The sequence below is a fragment of the Lytechinus pictus genome, chromosome 8 (assembly GCF_037042905.1).
Source record: "Lytechinus pictus isolate F3 Inbred chromosome 8, Lp3.0, whole genome shotgun sequence".
Taxonomy (NCBI): domain Eukaryota; kingdom Metazoa; phylum Echinodermata; class Echinoidea; order Temnopleuroida; family Toxopneustidae; genus Lytechinus; species Lytechinus pictus.
The window spans coordinates 36,583,401-36,600,344 of NC_087252.1; the positions used below are offsets into that span (position 1 = coordinate 36,583,401).

The following is a 16,944-nucleotide window of genomic DNA, read 5'->3' on the forward strand; positions in this document are numbered from 1 at the left end:
TTTTTTTTTTGCGGACGAAATGATTTTAAATTTTAGGTGCAAAACTTATCTCATTTTTGCTCGTCAAATTTTCATCGAGGAAATGTGCCCTCCCCCCCCCCCTCCCCTTGGAAAATCCTGGATCCGCCCCTGATATTATTCATCGGTGAATTGTGACAATGCGTTATGTAAAGTCACACAACATGTACTATTATTCTACAATAACAAAGGCATTTGACAGTCTTTATCCAATGTCTTCATTGTTTACCTGCAAATATTTCTAAATCTTATTAATTGTTTCTGGTTACACAAACTGGAACTTTAAAGTTGAAAAGAAAATCTCAATTCGGAGCAAGCATTTAAGACTTTTGGAATAAAATCTACATTCACGACGATTCGTCAAGAACTTCTTCAACTCTTCTTGGATCAGAAACGAAATGTAAGGTTTTATTTAACATCATCACATTACAGTGTTATATTTAGTGCCTAAAATATGTAAAGATAGCACAGTTATTGACACCGTTAACATTAATAAATAAATGAAAACAAATGAATTCAGATGAATTTGATTTTTCCTTCATTAAAGTAATGAAACTGACAAGCCTTTTTTTTATTAGAAAGTCAAAAAGGGGCCTAAGCTTTCGATCCTAGCACAATCTTCGTCGGAGGCAAAATGACAAACATATAAAGTGGAACAACCGTAATATAGACCACAAACAAGCTACAGCAACACTAGAAACAAGGAGACAAAAGGGGCATTAGTGAGTAGAGAAGACCAATCAGGTTAGTTAAGTGGATGAAAGAAAAGGAGTAGGCAGACACAAAGGGAAGTTAGTGTAAGTAAGGCAAGTAAAAGACCTCAAGCCAAGAGAGATTAAGATAATGAGGCAGGCAACATCAAACAGGATCTGGAACAAAACAGTGATAGAGGGATGAATAACAAGAGAATTAGTGAGAGGTGGGTCAAACAGGTTACAAAGAAAGGCATAATAAACTGGTGCTTAAGAGTGGGGGGGGGGGAAGGAAAAGAATGGGGAACAACTGATAATGTGCAAAAGACATATAAGTATATATGAAAAAGCATTAAACAAACTAAGAGAAGAAGGTAAGTGTAAATATGTATCTATAAGTGATATGTATATAAATATATCAAAAAAAGAAATGAATATGAAAAAATATATAAAAACATATGGTGTAACTGATATTGTAATCCGCTAGGTTTGACGGGAAAAAACAAGACTATATAGTAGGAAAAAAAAACTGTATATGTGAAAAAGAGGAAGCAAATTGCCTAAAAAGGTAAAAGCAAATATAGAAGAGAGGGGGTGTATATGAAGAAACCATAGTATACATGTAAATAAGCAAATGTGGTCAATCTAAAAGAGGTGAGTGGAGAAAAAAAAAATATATATAATAATTATTATATCGCCTGAATAAGGAAGGAAAAATTGGAGCTGAGCTTGTATGAGGTATGGGAGGAAAGTAGAGGAAGAAATTATAATGTAACTATTCAAAAGAGCTGAGGGGAAGAATTATATGTATGTATAAATTGAAGTGAATAGGAAAGAATAATCAGTCGTCCCCCTCTTGGATGTTCAGGCCATGAGGTTGGGTGGTGCGAAGTCGTCTCATCCAGAGCTTCTCTCTGCTAGTACGGACTGAGTCAGGACGGGTACCTAAAGATTCGATGCCCTGTAGCATCATGTCAGTGATGGAGTGGTTGGGGAGGTTAAAATGGCGGCCAACTGGAGTGTCCAGTGTCCAGTGTCCAGTGCTGTGTTGACGGTGGATCTGTGCCCGTAGAATCGTTTCTTGAGTGTGGTCTTGGTTTCCCCTATGTATTGTACCCTACAAACTCTGCAAGTGATGAGATATACAACATTAGTGGTAGTGCATGTGATGATGTGATGTTGCCCTTGATTTGGTGAGACAGGCTGGTAGAGTTGCTGGTGAAAGTGTCGCCCTCGTGAAGGTGTATTTCACATATGATGCACCTGTTGCTGGTGCATTTGAAGGTGCCATGCTGTATGGGAGAAGAATGGTTAGTGAGGGAGGGCACTTCAGCACGAACAATGAGGTCCCTGATATTCGGTGGGCGTCGGTATGCTAGAAGGGGAGTATCGGGAACGGCCTGTTGGAGACGATCAGAAGTGTGTAAAATGTGGTGGTTATCACACAGGATTTTGCGGAGAGGGGGTAGATTGGGATGGAAGGTGGTCACAAGCGGTATTCTGTCGGTAGTCTCCTTGTCACTTTTTGGTTTGAGAACTTCAGATCTGGGGAGAGAACGAACTTTGTTAATTGCCAGTTGGACTGCCCTGGCCCCGTGGCCCCTTGCACAGAGATGTTTCTGCAAATTCCTGGCATGGAAGTAAAAATCAGGGTCCTCGGAGCAGATACGGCGAAGTCTGAGGGCTTGACTGTAAGCGATGCCGGTTTTGCAGTGACGGGGGTGGCAGCTGGATGAGTGGAGGTACTGGTGGGTATCTGTGGGTTTAGAGTATAGGGTAGTGGTGATACCGTTAGACTTTTTCTGGACTGTGACATCAAGGAAGTGGGTTTCATGTTGGGAGAAATCAGAAGTGAATTTGATGGTCCTGTGAAAGGACTTTGTTGATATTATATGTGATGTTAGTTGGATCTCCCTTTTTTGCAAACAAATTATATTTTTTAGTATTATATATTAAGTTAGTTGAAGCTCATTTTTAAAACATATTTTATGAATATCAATAGTACAGTACATGTATTATCCAAACATCAGGTACATAATTTTAAGAAGAACTGGGTTATTTTTTCACATGAAATGTATTCAATTGAATGATAAATACTGATATCTTTAACTTTTTGTCAGAAAAAAATGTTTATATACATGCTAAGCTATACTGTCCCTATGTTAAATTTAAATGCGCCATTTATCTTTGTCTATGATGTATATACGTACATATATAATTCAATTAATTGGAAATATGTCGAAAATGCATTGATGTATTACCGATTTGTACGATACTGCTGTATTTAATAATAATAATAATAATAATAATATAGGGTATTTATATTGCGCACATATCCACCTTGTTAGGTGCTCAAGGTGCTCCTATATTACCCGGCTAAGCTAATTTATACACACACACACACATATATATATATATATATGCAGAAATGGAAATGCGCACTAGAGAGCTGACCTCAAGAAAACTGACCTGAAGTCATATTCGTGAACTTAGAATTGTTTCGACCTCGGAGAGTGTACTATACCCTAGCTATATATATATATATATACACATATATATATAAACATATATATATATATATATATTATATATATGAAGAGTTTAGTTGCAAAAGGGGTTAGGTCCACTTTGTACCATTCCGAGAAAAAACATGTGTTTCATTCTCACTTGTTGCAATATTCTTATGAGAAACTAAATTGTCATGATGTAGTAACCTATCATGTGATCATAAATTGGGTATGAAAGAAATCTACCTGTCTTCAATTCTTTTCAATATACTGTATATTTAAAAAATATTATTGTGGACCTAACACCTTTTGCAAGCAAACTGAAATTAATCCAATCTGTTTTGATTAAACAATTGGTTTTTCTTTGCCACTTTCATTCACGTTTTCATTTGAATTTCAAATTTTCTTTGATATCATCAGAGCGACTAAAATTTTAGAGGTTTAGAGACAGAAAAAAAATTTTAAATTAATGAAAAATGGACATAACCCCTTTTTACAAATGAACTCTTCAGAAGAGTTTGGTTGCAAAAGGGGTTAGGTCCACTCCAAGATTTGTTTCCCCCATATTGCAATATTCTTATGCGAAACTGAATTTTCATGATACCCTACCATTCGAACATAAAGCTGGGTATAAAAAATATACCGTTTTTATATTTTTTTTAGATATTCTTTTCAAAAAAAAAAATTATGTGTGGACCTAACCCCTTTTGCAAGTGAGCTCTTCATATAAATATGTACATATATAGTTGTATATATATATATATGTATATATATACATATATAAAAAAATATATATACAGTGCGTCCCAGAAAAAAACGAAACCGAGATTTATCAATAATTTATCATAACTTAATCACAAATACAATAGACAGATGACCTACCGATGTAAAGCTTAGAATCTCCTCTTTCGTCTGATATTACTTAGATTATTCCCCATTCACGCATGAGTGAGCAAAAACAATTTGAATAAAAGAAAATCACATGCCTAAAAAGTTCAATATCTGCTCTTTTATTTGATACCTTTATCACAAAAAATGGTCAATAAGTAAAAAAATTATGTTCCCTCGAAACAATGCTTGTATTTCCATAATTTCATAAATAAACGTGTTTCCCCGTGTTTCCCACAGAAGCTATCGCATGGTTAACAAAAGACTTAATGCATGGCTGATCGTCAATAAAACGGAGTGTCAAGTGAGTTTGAACGCTAGCCTGTAGAATCTCTTAATTTAATGAAATTATTGAAATTCAAGCCTTATTTCAAATAACCAGAACTTTGTTATTTCTTGACCATTTTCTATAATTGAGGTATCAAATCAAAGAGCAGATATTGAACTTTTTAAAAATGTGGTTTTCTTTTTGAAACCCAGATAAAGCCCGCCAAATGACTTTTTGGTTTCCCCTCTTCAAATTGTTTTTGTTCACTCATGCGTGAATGAGAAATAATCTAAGTAATTTCAGATGAAAGAGGAGATTCTAAGCTGTACAATGGTAGGTCATTTGTCTATTGTATTTGTGATTAAGTTATGATAAATCATTGATAAATCTCGGTTTCGTTTTTTCTGGGACGCACTGTATATATATACATGTTGTACATGTATAACTTAATAATACATTTGTATACTTCCTCCCACGTGTACTGTATCAAAGCAATACCTTTGATCCAGCCGAGGCATGGCGGCTTGTCATTGTTCAAAACCCCCCTTCATCCGACAAAGGAAATTATAATTGGTATAGTGTCGAAAATCTGTCTATCTGACGTTCAATCGGATTGGGGTCGCCCTAGCCACTAACCCATCTCTGTGGTCTAGTGGTTAAGGCACCGGCGTTCAAAGCTGGGGGCCCGGGTTCGATTCCCGGCAGATACATTTTTTTTGCATCACCAATTTTTCCAAAGGGTAGATATCTCTGGGGAACCTTGATTTAAGCTACGCCTACCATTGTTCTCTTCATCCATTTCTTTCACACAATATTTAAATAAAAGAGTTGCAAAAGCAGTTGTACATGTATAACTTCACACATTTATATCTATATATGTTTTCATTGCATTCATTGTAAAACAAAATGTTCATGTCAAGTGAATGAAGTTTGTTGAAAAATTCAATTCGAATTCAACACCTGGCTAATACATAAAACAAGTCCGAGTTATATCATCTGTAAGGAAAGCAATCAAGTCCCTTGAACAACTAAAAATATCAAAGGGGTAAGAATTAAATGAGCTTCTTATATTGTTTTGATAACTGACGTTCGGAAATGCACATTCATTTGCACTATAACATCACAAACGAGGTCTAATGACTCGATCGCTCCACTCTAAAGCTTAATTATATTTAACAAAATTCTATATTTTTGCAACTTGAGAACACGAGTATTTTTTTATTTGAAAACAAAAATGATATAGTGTAAATGCGTCAAAGATACAATAATATTGGCGTCTACTGCCATAGCTGAAGTGCGCAATGCATATATTTGTTCGTGCTAAGGATACTCTCCTTTCCGGAATGCATATTTACGTGTATATTTGACTAAAAAACTTTGTCTCTTCAGCGAGTGTCAGGGGCGTAAAGTTCATTATCAACTTTACCGTCGTAGGGGGCGCTATTCATATCAATCGGAAAGGTTGACGAGTTTTTAAAGTAAGATGCCTTCTGCCCGGAGTACCCGTCACTATCGCCAGCTTTTTCCGTACAGCTCGTTTTCCACCATTTCAGTTTTCTTGACCCGCGCATAGTTTGGGATTGACCCTGATGAAGCACTTCCGGGTTGTTCCTGTGAGACATAGAGTCCATTTATTTGTCCAATTCCTGTTGCATCTTCTCTAAAGCCTGCTTGGTCTACTTCCTCTACTATCCCAGGCGACTCAAGCTCACTCATGTAGTAAGTGTTTTTCTCCGCTTTCGTGTCTGGTTCGCCGCTCAGGATAAGCGCCCCGCTAGCTTTCGCACGATTTGATTTCCTGGTGTCGTAATAAAAAAAGAGAGAATGCATCATGAAAACATTATATTGACTGCGCTACTTGTTTTCTTTTCATAACTTATCCAGCCAGTCATAAAACCATGATGAACATTGGCTTTATACAATTTAAACAATAATTAAAAAAAAATGTACATTGAACTTTTTTTGGTAAAGAGTGACTTTGACCCCTGCAACAATATTTAAGTTTCGAAAATGGAATTGTGAAGGCGTATAATGATGGTAAAACATATATGGGAGTATATACAACGATCTATATGAACTAAGAGTTCTCCTATGCAATATTGAACTTAACCTAGTTGAATGGAAAATCATTCAATCGTTCTTCCTTTCGTTTAACACTATTTCAGTAACGTAAGATTCATAAGGTTCATATGGTAGTATTTATTGTCCAAATAAATAAATACATGGAAATTTGCATTTGTTCATGGTATTGATCAGAGAAAAAAAACATATTTACAAAAGGTCAAACACTGACATATTATAATTCATACGAATGTACACGTGCATAGGATTTAGAACGTTTTGTGTAATTAAAGTGACATTAAAATTGAGATTGCAATTGGAACTCTTACTAATATTGGAAATTCGAATGGAATCGGAACTAAAGTCAGTAATACATGTAAAATAAATAAATATATTTTCACAGCATCAACTTTACATACATTTAGTACGTCGTGATCAGTGATAACTACTGTTGTAAGTACGTACATGTAGAATATGTTGAGGTTACGTCATCTCTAATATTCATTACAAATATTCCCATAAGAGCATACGAGGTGACACCAATTTTTTTCAGAAAAAGGGGAATCTGATAAAATCATAATAAGCGGGTTTTATTATTCAAGTTTCTTTACCTTTTCTTGGTTAACGCAACAGCCAATATCAGCAGTATGATGACGATGACTGCTGCTGAAACACCTCCAACAATTGCACCTAGGTAACAAGAAGAAACACACGGGAACAAACGAGAGAGATATGGGTAAGAACAATAAATTGTAATGTCGAATTTATCGACACTGACATACATTTTTTAAACCATCACTTTACAGGTTCAGACGATATCAAAATGTAAGAAATTAGTTGAGCTTATACACTCCTATTTTCAACCCTTTGGGTGCGACAGGCTTCCACAAAAGCCAAGCTCCTTTACATTTGCAACGTTACATTTCGGAACTTCGGAACTGAAGTGGCGACCCTGGGCAAATATACTGCTATTATTATTATTATTATTAACAGAAGATTTTTGATACAGCAAAGCAGAATTAAAGTCAAGTATTAGGCTAATGCACTAATCCATAAAATCACCGAATGTACTTACCAATATTTGGCTGTGGGTCCCCGTTCGATGGTTCGGTGGTTATTTCCCCTGTCAAAGGTTAATTAATCGAAGGGGAGAAGTTAATAAAAATCATGCGCTTTTACCATCGATTTGACGAATTTATGACAATAATGGTAGTATTTTATATTCACTCATATTTTCTTGAATACTACAAAAAATTGAAAAATTTCATTTATATTAAAGAAATAATGGAATGAAAAAATGAGCTACCCACAACGCACAATAATAAGTCTTGAATCCTTTATATTTCCTTGATTGCTCAAGTACGATTTAGCATGTTTATTTGAGTCATATCTCAAATATCATATTTGTTATTTTAAAACCTCTTTTACTATATGAAATTAAGTTTTACCCTTTTCAGTAGGTGCAGTAGAGGATTCTGGAGTTGAAGAAATCTTGTCAGTTTTTTTAGATGAAGCCGGATAATCTGTAAAGTAATATTGTTATAAAATTAACTCATGAGCCCTTAATTGAATTTACTTCATTGGTCATTGAATAGGTCATTGAATTCATAGCACAACTTTAAATAATCTCCATGGCAAAATTCATTTTATATTTACCCTTTGTGATATGTGCAGTAGAGGAGTCAGGAAGTGAAGAAATCTTGTCAGTTTTAGAAGACGTGGTCGGCGAATTGGTCTTGGGATCTGTAAAATAGTATCATCATTATATTTATTCATGTGCACTCAATTGCTTTAAATCCAATATAACGTATTTCTTAAAGACTATATCGAATTAAAAGCGAAATTTAAATCTCCATGCCTACATCGTGTTTAGAAGACGTGGTCAGAGAATTGGTCTGGGGATCTGTAAAGTCGAATTGTTTTAATTTTAATATATGCGCACTGAAAAATCTTTCAACTTTCAATACACTGTATGTTTAAATGACTATATCAAAATAAATCACAATTAAAATTAATCTAACCTAGATCCATTTTATGTTTACCATCTGCGGTGGGTCTTGGGATCTGTAAAGAAGTAGTAGTAGTAGTAGTTGTTGTAGTATGATTTTGATTCATGTGCAATCAGTCTATTACCGGATATAATATACTTGTTAAATGAAGAGATATCACAACTAAACGCAGCCATCATGTTAAGTGTTGCAAATAAAATGGGAGGGGGATATTGGATTAAAGTATTTTAGAGTGTTGCTTTTCTTTATCATCAACCGAAATCCTCGAACCATATTCTTTTCACCTGTTTCTGAACACGAAATTATAGAAATAGTTAAAAATCTACCGGCGAAAAAAAGTTCTGGTTTTGATGGTATTTCTTATGATTTTCTCATTAAAATAATTCATGAAATCGTGATGCCCTTGACGCACATATACAATATTTCTCTACAGTGTGGTATTGTCCCTAATCAAATGAAGGTTGTTAAAGTTATACCTATCCATAAAAAAGGTTCAGAGGATGGATTGGGTAACTATCGCCCTATTTCCCTGCTGACTACTTTCTCCAAAATTTTAGAAAAAACAGTATATTCTCGTACAATAAAATTTCTTACGAATTGTAATGTTTTTATTAACTCACAATTTGGCTTTCGTAAAAAGCATTCAACCGTTCATGCAATAATGTTATTAATCGATAAAGTTACCAAGGCAATTGATAACAAATCTCATGTTGCTGGTATTTTTCTGGACTTCTCCAAGGCCTTTGACACGATCAACCATGAAATACTTTTATACAAACTTTCTCATTATGGAATTCGTGGAAAGGCCTTGGAGTGGTTCAGAAGTTACCTTATAAACAGAAGTCAATTTGTAGTCATTAATAACTCCAATTCTGAAATACAGCACATTGCATGCGGCGTGCCTCAGGGTTCCATTTTGGGTCCATTGCTATTTATTTCATACATCAATGATTTCCAAAACTCATCCTCTTTATTATCATTTCTTCTTTTCACAGATGACACGAGCTTATTTTTTTACACACAGCAATCCTCAAATCCTTCTCGAAAGACTAAATGTTGAATTATGCTCTGTGTGTGATTGGATACAAGCTAATAAATTATCCCTAAATTTTAAAAAGACACATTATATGGTTTTTAGCAACTCATTACACACATTGGCAGGTCTTGTTTATATGAATGGTAATGTTTTAGAACAAATCGTATCAACAAAATTTCTTGGTATCTTTATTGATAAATGTAAATTATCATGGAAAGTTCATATTGATCACCTTTGTAAATTGCTCTCAAGAAATCTTGGAGTAATTAATTAACTTAAGCCTCATTTTCCTCATCACATTTTGAAATTATTGTATTCTACTCTATTGTTACCATATCTGAATAATGGAATTTTAGCCTGGGGAAATGCCTCTAAGACAAAACTTGAATCCATACTTAAAATTAAAAAAAGAGCCGTGAGGATAATTTCTTCTTCTGACTTTCTGGCTCATACTAATCCGCTATTTTATTCAAACAAGTTACTGAAAGTAACCGATTTATATTATTATTTTGTTGGTATATTTATGTATCAACTAAATAAACAGGAATTACCGAGTGTATTCTTTGATTTGCTTGTTCAAAATCAAGAAATCCATTCCTACCCAACTCGACAAGTACACAATTTCCACATTTCCCCAGTGCGCACTGTTCTTGCCCTTAAATCATTTACTTTTACAGGGCCTTCCTTTTGGAATAATTTAGACACCCATATAACTGAGGCGCCCTCTTTATATTCTTTTAAATGTAGGCTGAAAATATTTCTTTTACAATCGTACGCTAGAGGGTAAGCGCCTTGCTCGAGTGACTATCATGTAGAACTCTTTATAATGTATTATTTTTCTACATTTGATTTATCTCGCTTCATTGCGTTAGGAGTTTTTAATCCTTGATTATTTTCTTCTGGGAACCTATATGTCTACAAGCTTTGCTTTTTAATAGGTTCCTCATATTTCACGACATTGTATTTCTTTGTAAAACACTACAACTATGTATTTTTTGTCATCTTCTCATAATTATGTTAAAGATGTATGTTTTTGTGGAATGTGAAACAATAAATAAATCAATCAATCAATCAATCAAAACCCCACTTCTCTCTCACAGTTATCCACATTCTAACCACACGACGAACTCACAGCCAAGAGACCAATGCCTAAATAAAATAATGTAAAGAAAAAAAAATGAGACACCAAGTATCCAACCACCTATTTTATGCTTACCTTCTGAAGTGTAAGTTGTAGAAGCTCCAATAGTTGAGGAGCCTGTTGTTGAATCTGAGATTTGTGACGTCATATCTGCAACAAAACATATAATTTAAAGCTCTTCCAAAATGGCATACGTCACTATTGCTATGTTACCTGATAAATCCATTTATCTGTCTATTGTCACATTTCAAGTCAAATGATTATTGTAGGCCATATGTGGATTCGCCATATTTCAATTATATATCATTTAAAATTGGTCCTAGGACCCAATCTTAATTACCATACCGCAGGGAGCAAATTTTCTTTATCCATTTTGCACACTAAGAAATGGTAGCCCTATATGAAACACTTGTACCAACGTTTCAGCGTGCGGTCTAAAAGCCCAAGTGATAAATGGTGAAACAAAAATGCACTTTTATATTTTATTTGCACCAAGAAATGTTCATTTGCACCATAAAATGCGCAACCTTTCACCGTTTAAGTTGCATAATACTTGACCTTAAAAATAAATCAATTCTAAACCTTTATTACATGGTTCAGCTCTGCAAAAAATTATTCCTAATAAAGACTTTATATACTAAACCCTCAATGTACACAAATGAGCATAATTGCACTTATAATCACGTGTAACAACCAATAGGGTTTAAATTTGTACCTCTTTTTAGTGTGTGGGTATTGAACCTGTGTATTCATGCATCACTCAAATAAATAATAATAATAATAATGATAATAATAATAATAGACAGATCTTTTATAGCGCATATCACATTATGAATAACGTCTCCATGCGCTTCCAAAGGACTTGGATATTAAGTTATAAAGATTGATGGCAAATAGTACCCCTTTCTGTTCAAGAATTCGCATTTATCTTGAAAGTAACATTCCGTCTGAATGCAGGATTTCGGCTAATGGTGTGTGATATAATGTTTAGCCGATTATAACACGCGGACATCTTTATACACTTACCATTAGAGGGTGAAGTAGTATAATCAGCGAAAGTCGTCGAAGCCTCGTCTGTTTTATGAGAAGTTGTCAAGGCATCGGTTGTGGGCTGAGTTGGTACTGCCATCGCAACTGCAATGGAGTGTGAAGTTGTGGTTTCATATTCATAAAACTTACGACATACACTGGTTTTAAAATTTGTGCATTAAAAAAAGTTAAAAACAACAATACAAACCAAAAAAAATAAAAATCAAATGATATATGAATAAATACTGATATGCAGATACGCAGTCGTACGAGGGTGTAGAACCTTGTAGAGTAAATTGTCCCATGTGTTAATTATGTTAATATTTGCATCAAATTGTAACTAAGTTTTATTCCTAAATCGAATTGCAGACCGACCGTAACAATCGTAAGGTCTACGATGGCCTATATACACACATATATATTACTTGAACACAGTTTTTTTTCAACACACACCTCCGCCCGCATGCGCGCACCCACTCACTTAGCATAAAGGTTAAACAAAGTTAGTAATCGCGGCAAACTATCATTTCATGAGAAATCAATGTTAATTGCTACTATATTATCATATATCTAGATTCGGTACATTAATTTAAACGTGTCTTTGTAATATCATGAAGTCTTGGCTCAAAATTCTGACGATCGCTAACACAGAAAAGCATATGTGGGACAGTGTATTAATATTGCTTGGATAAATACCCGAAATTTAATGGAATTCTGTGCGTATTTTACTAAATTCTCAGCAAATTCCATTTTCTTCCACAGCCATTTGGCGCATTTTTTTCTTATTTATACACGCAAACTCTTGGATGGAAATTTCATTGGATTGTTTGCGACCCCATTTTGAGATAGTTACTTCCCACAAACTGGTATTTATCTTTAAACATGTACTTACGAGTGCATGTAAAGTTAGGATTACTCCACGTTCCATCTGCCTGGCAGTAACTGACTGGAGAGGCATCGGGCACGTAGCCCGTGGAGCAAGTATAGACAGCTACCCCTCGATACGCGTACGATGATACCGTCACGTTCGCAGCGTTTTGCACTTCGATAGTCGAATTTGGGCAAGTAACGGCTGAAAATGCAAGAAAGAAATCAAAACACAAAATAGCAGGGTGGTATGATGTGAAAAGCAAAAAATTAGTGAGCAAACTATTCGAATTCCCCCCTCTACTTATCACCTTAGAGAGTTTATATTTTAAGTTTAGCTGAATATCCAAGTTACTTTGACTTCCTCCCCGGGATGTGTGTATGTTTACTATCCAGATATGTAGATTGGTGTCCAATCACAGCCATGGTGTAGTTTCCTTCAGCAAGAAATCATTCCACATTGTTCTGCACTCGACCCAGGTGAGGTGAATGGGTACCTGGCGGGAATTTATTCCTTGAAATTCCGAGCGCGTAAAAGCTGATTGAGCTACAACCAGGGTAATACTATCCAAGTCCTTTGGAAGCGGATAGACACGTTATATTCATAATGTGCTATGCGCTATACAAGAACTGACTATTATCATTATTATTAGTATAAACCTTTAATAGCTTCAGTTCCATGACATTTTCTCGGGCGACAATTTCTCCGCTGTAAATTCCAGACACTAATCGAATGACCAACTTCAACCCTGGGTATAGCACCATGCCCTACACTTAAACTTCATCCTAAACCTAACATAAAACCCTATTGCAACCCCAATCCTAACACTACATCTTAGACGAAATTAAACACAAGAGCAAATGTCGTGTCACTTTACCTTCACACCCCGGTCTCACTGAATCCCATCTGCCATTGAACATGCATGTAGCTAAGGTGTCTCCTTTGACCTCGTAACCTGGGTCACACTCGTAGTTTACGGTAGCTCCGTCTAGGAAAGAGGGGGTATCCGACGGCGACCTGGATCCATGGAGCGGCTCCCCGGGATCCCCACATGTTGGTAAACCTAGGGAATATATAAAGGAGAACATTATTATTCGCTCACATCAGTGAGAATTTTGGAAATTCTGATATTTATAATATTCTTCATTGAAAGTTTTTGTCACACACTAGGTTTTTGTGGGGAGGGGACGCATTTTATATATATATATATACAATATATACTATATACATATATATATATATATATATATATATATATATATATATATATATATATATATATATATATATATATATAAAGAGAGAGAGAGGGGGGGGGGAGAGAGAAAGTAAAATTCACTGGATAAGCGCTGAATATGTCATAAAACCGAGGTAGCAAACAACGTAATTATTAACATCAATTTTATAAATATTTTGAGAGAACAGTTACACTTTATACGCGATCAAAATATTTTATACCACGTCATAAAAATGGACAATCACCCCGGGGGGGGGGGGGCACTTCCATTGACGAGTGGATACCATGCGCGACCATGGAGTCTCGAAAAACACCCTAAACACTTATTTTCCATATTCTGAAAATGCACCCCTTAATAAGTATTGGCGTGTGAAACCCGACCGTTAACAAGCATTGGAAAAAAAAAACGATATCCCCTGAATTGAACCCCTAAACAAGTACAGCGATATTTAAATTGTTATGTCACGGACGCCGGTTGTCGGTTTTACCTTTACCTACATCATTGGGTTTAGTACAGCCCATAGAGATATATCATGAAGCTATTAATAGCTTCATGATATATTGGTACAGCCCCACCTTCCACACCTCGCGCAAATCGTACTCTTAACATGTATTGTTGACTCTTGGGGCAAAAAGTACATCTTTTATAAAACATTTTAGTCTTAATTTTTGATACCCTTGCACATTTGACCCTAAACACGTAGCTTTCCTTCATTATTATAGCGTTTTTGACACCCTTATTACGTTACGTACATTAATTTTGATTACGATACGTGCCCTATCTTGAAAAAGACATCCCTTTTACGTGTTTTTTTTTGGTCGCGCATGGTACCCCCTCCCCGGGACAATCACAAAGAAAAAAATCTCAATAGATCCCCATGTGACTGCCCTTTCCTATCTAAATTCCTACAATGGAATTATTTTACTAAAGTGCAACGAACATTGACGGACATCAGTTTTCCGCATTTGTATTTACCAAACTGACAAATAAATCGCCTAGGCTCGCTACATCGCTCATCGTTCCATTTAAAGTCTTTGTCATATGAAAGCTCAATGCATTCGTCATTTCCAAATAAGTCGTTCGGCTCCCCAGATGCCCACTGGAAGGTTGAAACTCTGGTGTCTGTGGAGCAGAGGAAATGACACATGTTTAGTATTAAATGGATCGTTTCACTTTGTGAGCATCTGATTTAAAACATTCGCAATCTCAGATGAAACATGATTGTGTATGAATGCGTGTATTTGTCCTCGAAACCCTGGAGCAGACCACAATATAGGATGAAAAATTCTAATTTATATACAAGAAACTAAATATTTGCCTGATTTTGAGAACCGTCTGGTAGACGGTTTCAGCTTATGACGAGTTTTCTCCAATTCAAAAATTCCATTGGCTGTGTTGACTGCCGTCTACTGTGTGTATCTCCTATACACACACCCTTATTAGCTGCACTGTACATTCAGTGTATACCTTGCACACAAAGTGTGTAGGCCAGGCTGTGTTCATCTAGGGTTAATGTGTTGTAGCGCACAGATTCGCTGTATACACACAGTCATTGAAACCAACCAATTATTTTCAAACTTTGGTTTACATCTCCAATGTTTATTAAAATCAACATTTTTCTGAGGTGGACTTGACCTTTAAAATTGTTCCTGTAGATATGATACTTTGAAACTTTTGGGATGGTGTTTTTACACCATAAGCCTAATGTTCAGCCCGTTTTCAAGAACCAAAATGAGCATTTTGTATACCAGAACAAAGTGAAATGATCACTTTAACGTCTTGATTTCCTAAATATCCTGACCTCTTTATGAATCCTAAACTCTTTTTGACTCTGAATACTAACGGCTGACAGCCGCTGACTATTTATTTTTACCCAATTTCCCTAAATGCTTACGCACAATTGGATTTTGCGAGGTAAAATGGTGAATGCTTTTGAATCGTAATATTGCTCTATTCATTTTAAATAAGATATGTCAACAGTATTTTTAAGTTGCTTTGTTGAATCGTGGGCAAAACCGCATAAGTACAATGAGAACAAAAATCACAAGCAGGTTAGTATTCCGCCCACCTTTTTATATTTGTATTGATAATGAGAGTAAGATTATTGGCACTTGATAGACATTTTATTTGCAATGGTCTGCATTTGGCAAAAATATTGACAAAGGTGAATCAACAACTTGCTCAATACTTATTTAATTAAATTCAATTTTTTTTTTCATTAATAATAAGGCATTTAGGAACGCTATACATAGTACACTATATCATAGCGTTTACACTGTAGATCAATTTACAACACTTAAAAAAGCTACATCTATCCTAGATACAAGTACGTTTTCAACTGTTTCTTAAATCTAAGAAGAGACGTTTCAGATCTTAATTTAATGGGAAGCTTGTTCCATTCTTTTGCCGCAGCAACAGTAAAACTACGTTCACCGGCCTTGCTCCGGGTTGTCTGATAGGTTAGTCTAAAATGATCTCCACCTGACCGCAAACCTTTTCGTTTAGGATTATGAACCTGAAGTGCCCCCTTGATATACATTGGTACATTTCCATTCAAAACATAATACAAAGTAATATAAATCAAAGCTTCGTATTCCAGAACTGTCTTGTCATTATGTATCATTGTGTTGTTAATTGATTATCATTTTTTTTGTAACAACATTTTGTATCCCCTGTTGAATTAATAAAGCAGTAATGATTTTTTTTCTTGGGGGGGGGGGACAATATACTTACTGTCAACCCAAAACCACGACCTAGGTTCTCCATTTTCTTCTTCATAGCCGCCGATCCACCACTCTATTCCATCTCCATACACTCTCTTTACCTCCTCTGAAATGAAATCCTGTGTACTCATATCCAAGATTTCAGCCAAGTATCCACCCTGATATTCGCAGGCAGTCGCTGCGCCATCCCATGTGGAACTGATGTTGAAAAAATGATAACAGTCTCCACGGTAGAGAGCCGTGTAATTTTGCGGATCCAAATAGCCGTCAGAGCATACCGAGCTGTCTTTAATCAAGAATAAAATAACGTATGGCAAATTTACGAGAATCTGAGCAAACAGGAAAAAGCTGATTGGTTGAAACGTATTGCCTATTTCAGCAGCGTATATAGGCCTTATCAAAACAAAACAATGTCGTCTGATAGAGTCTGATAGGTCAAATCTATACAGCTGCACAGAAATAAAAT

At 35.5% G+C, this 16,944-nt stretch overlaps 1 protein-coding gene across 6 annotated transcripts in view; it reads right to left on the reverse strand.

Moving 5' to 3' along the window:
* Positions 1-5,213: 5,213 nt before the first annotated feature.
* LOC129266637 (sushi, von Willebrand factor type A, EGF and pentraxin domain-containing protein 1-like) overlaps positions 5,214-16,944 on the reverse strand; it is a 38,638-nt gene continuing 26,907 nt past the window's right edge. For all 6 annotated transcript variants that reach the window (XM_064104002.1, XM_064104003.1, XM_064104007.1 and 3 more), the window contains 11 exons: positions 16,489-16,764; positions 14,731-14,877; positions 13,395-13,580; positions 12,542-12,721; positions 11,647-11,754; positions 10,696-10,770; positions 8,091-8,177; positions 7,883-7,957; positions 7,510-7,557; positions 7,046-7,124; positions 5,214-6,171 (listed from right to left, as the gene is read on the reverse strand). In XM_064104002.1, coding sequence (XP_063960072.1) covers positions 5,883-6,171; positions 7,046-7,124; positions 7,510-7,557; positions 7,883-7,957; positions 8,091-8,177; positions 10,696-10,770; positions 11,647-11,754; positions 12,542-12,721; positions 13,395-13,580; positions 14,731-14,877; positions 16,489-16,764 — 1,550 coding nt within the window. In that variant the 3' untranslated portion in view covers positions 5,214-5,882. The remainder of the gene's footprint in view (positions 6,172-7,045; positions 7,125-7,509; positions 7,558-7,882; positions 7,958-8,090; positions 8,178-10,695; positions 10,771-11,646; positions 11,755-12,541; positions 12,722-13,394; positions 13,581-14,730; positions 14,878-16,488; positions 16,765-16,944) is intronic.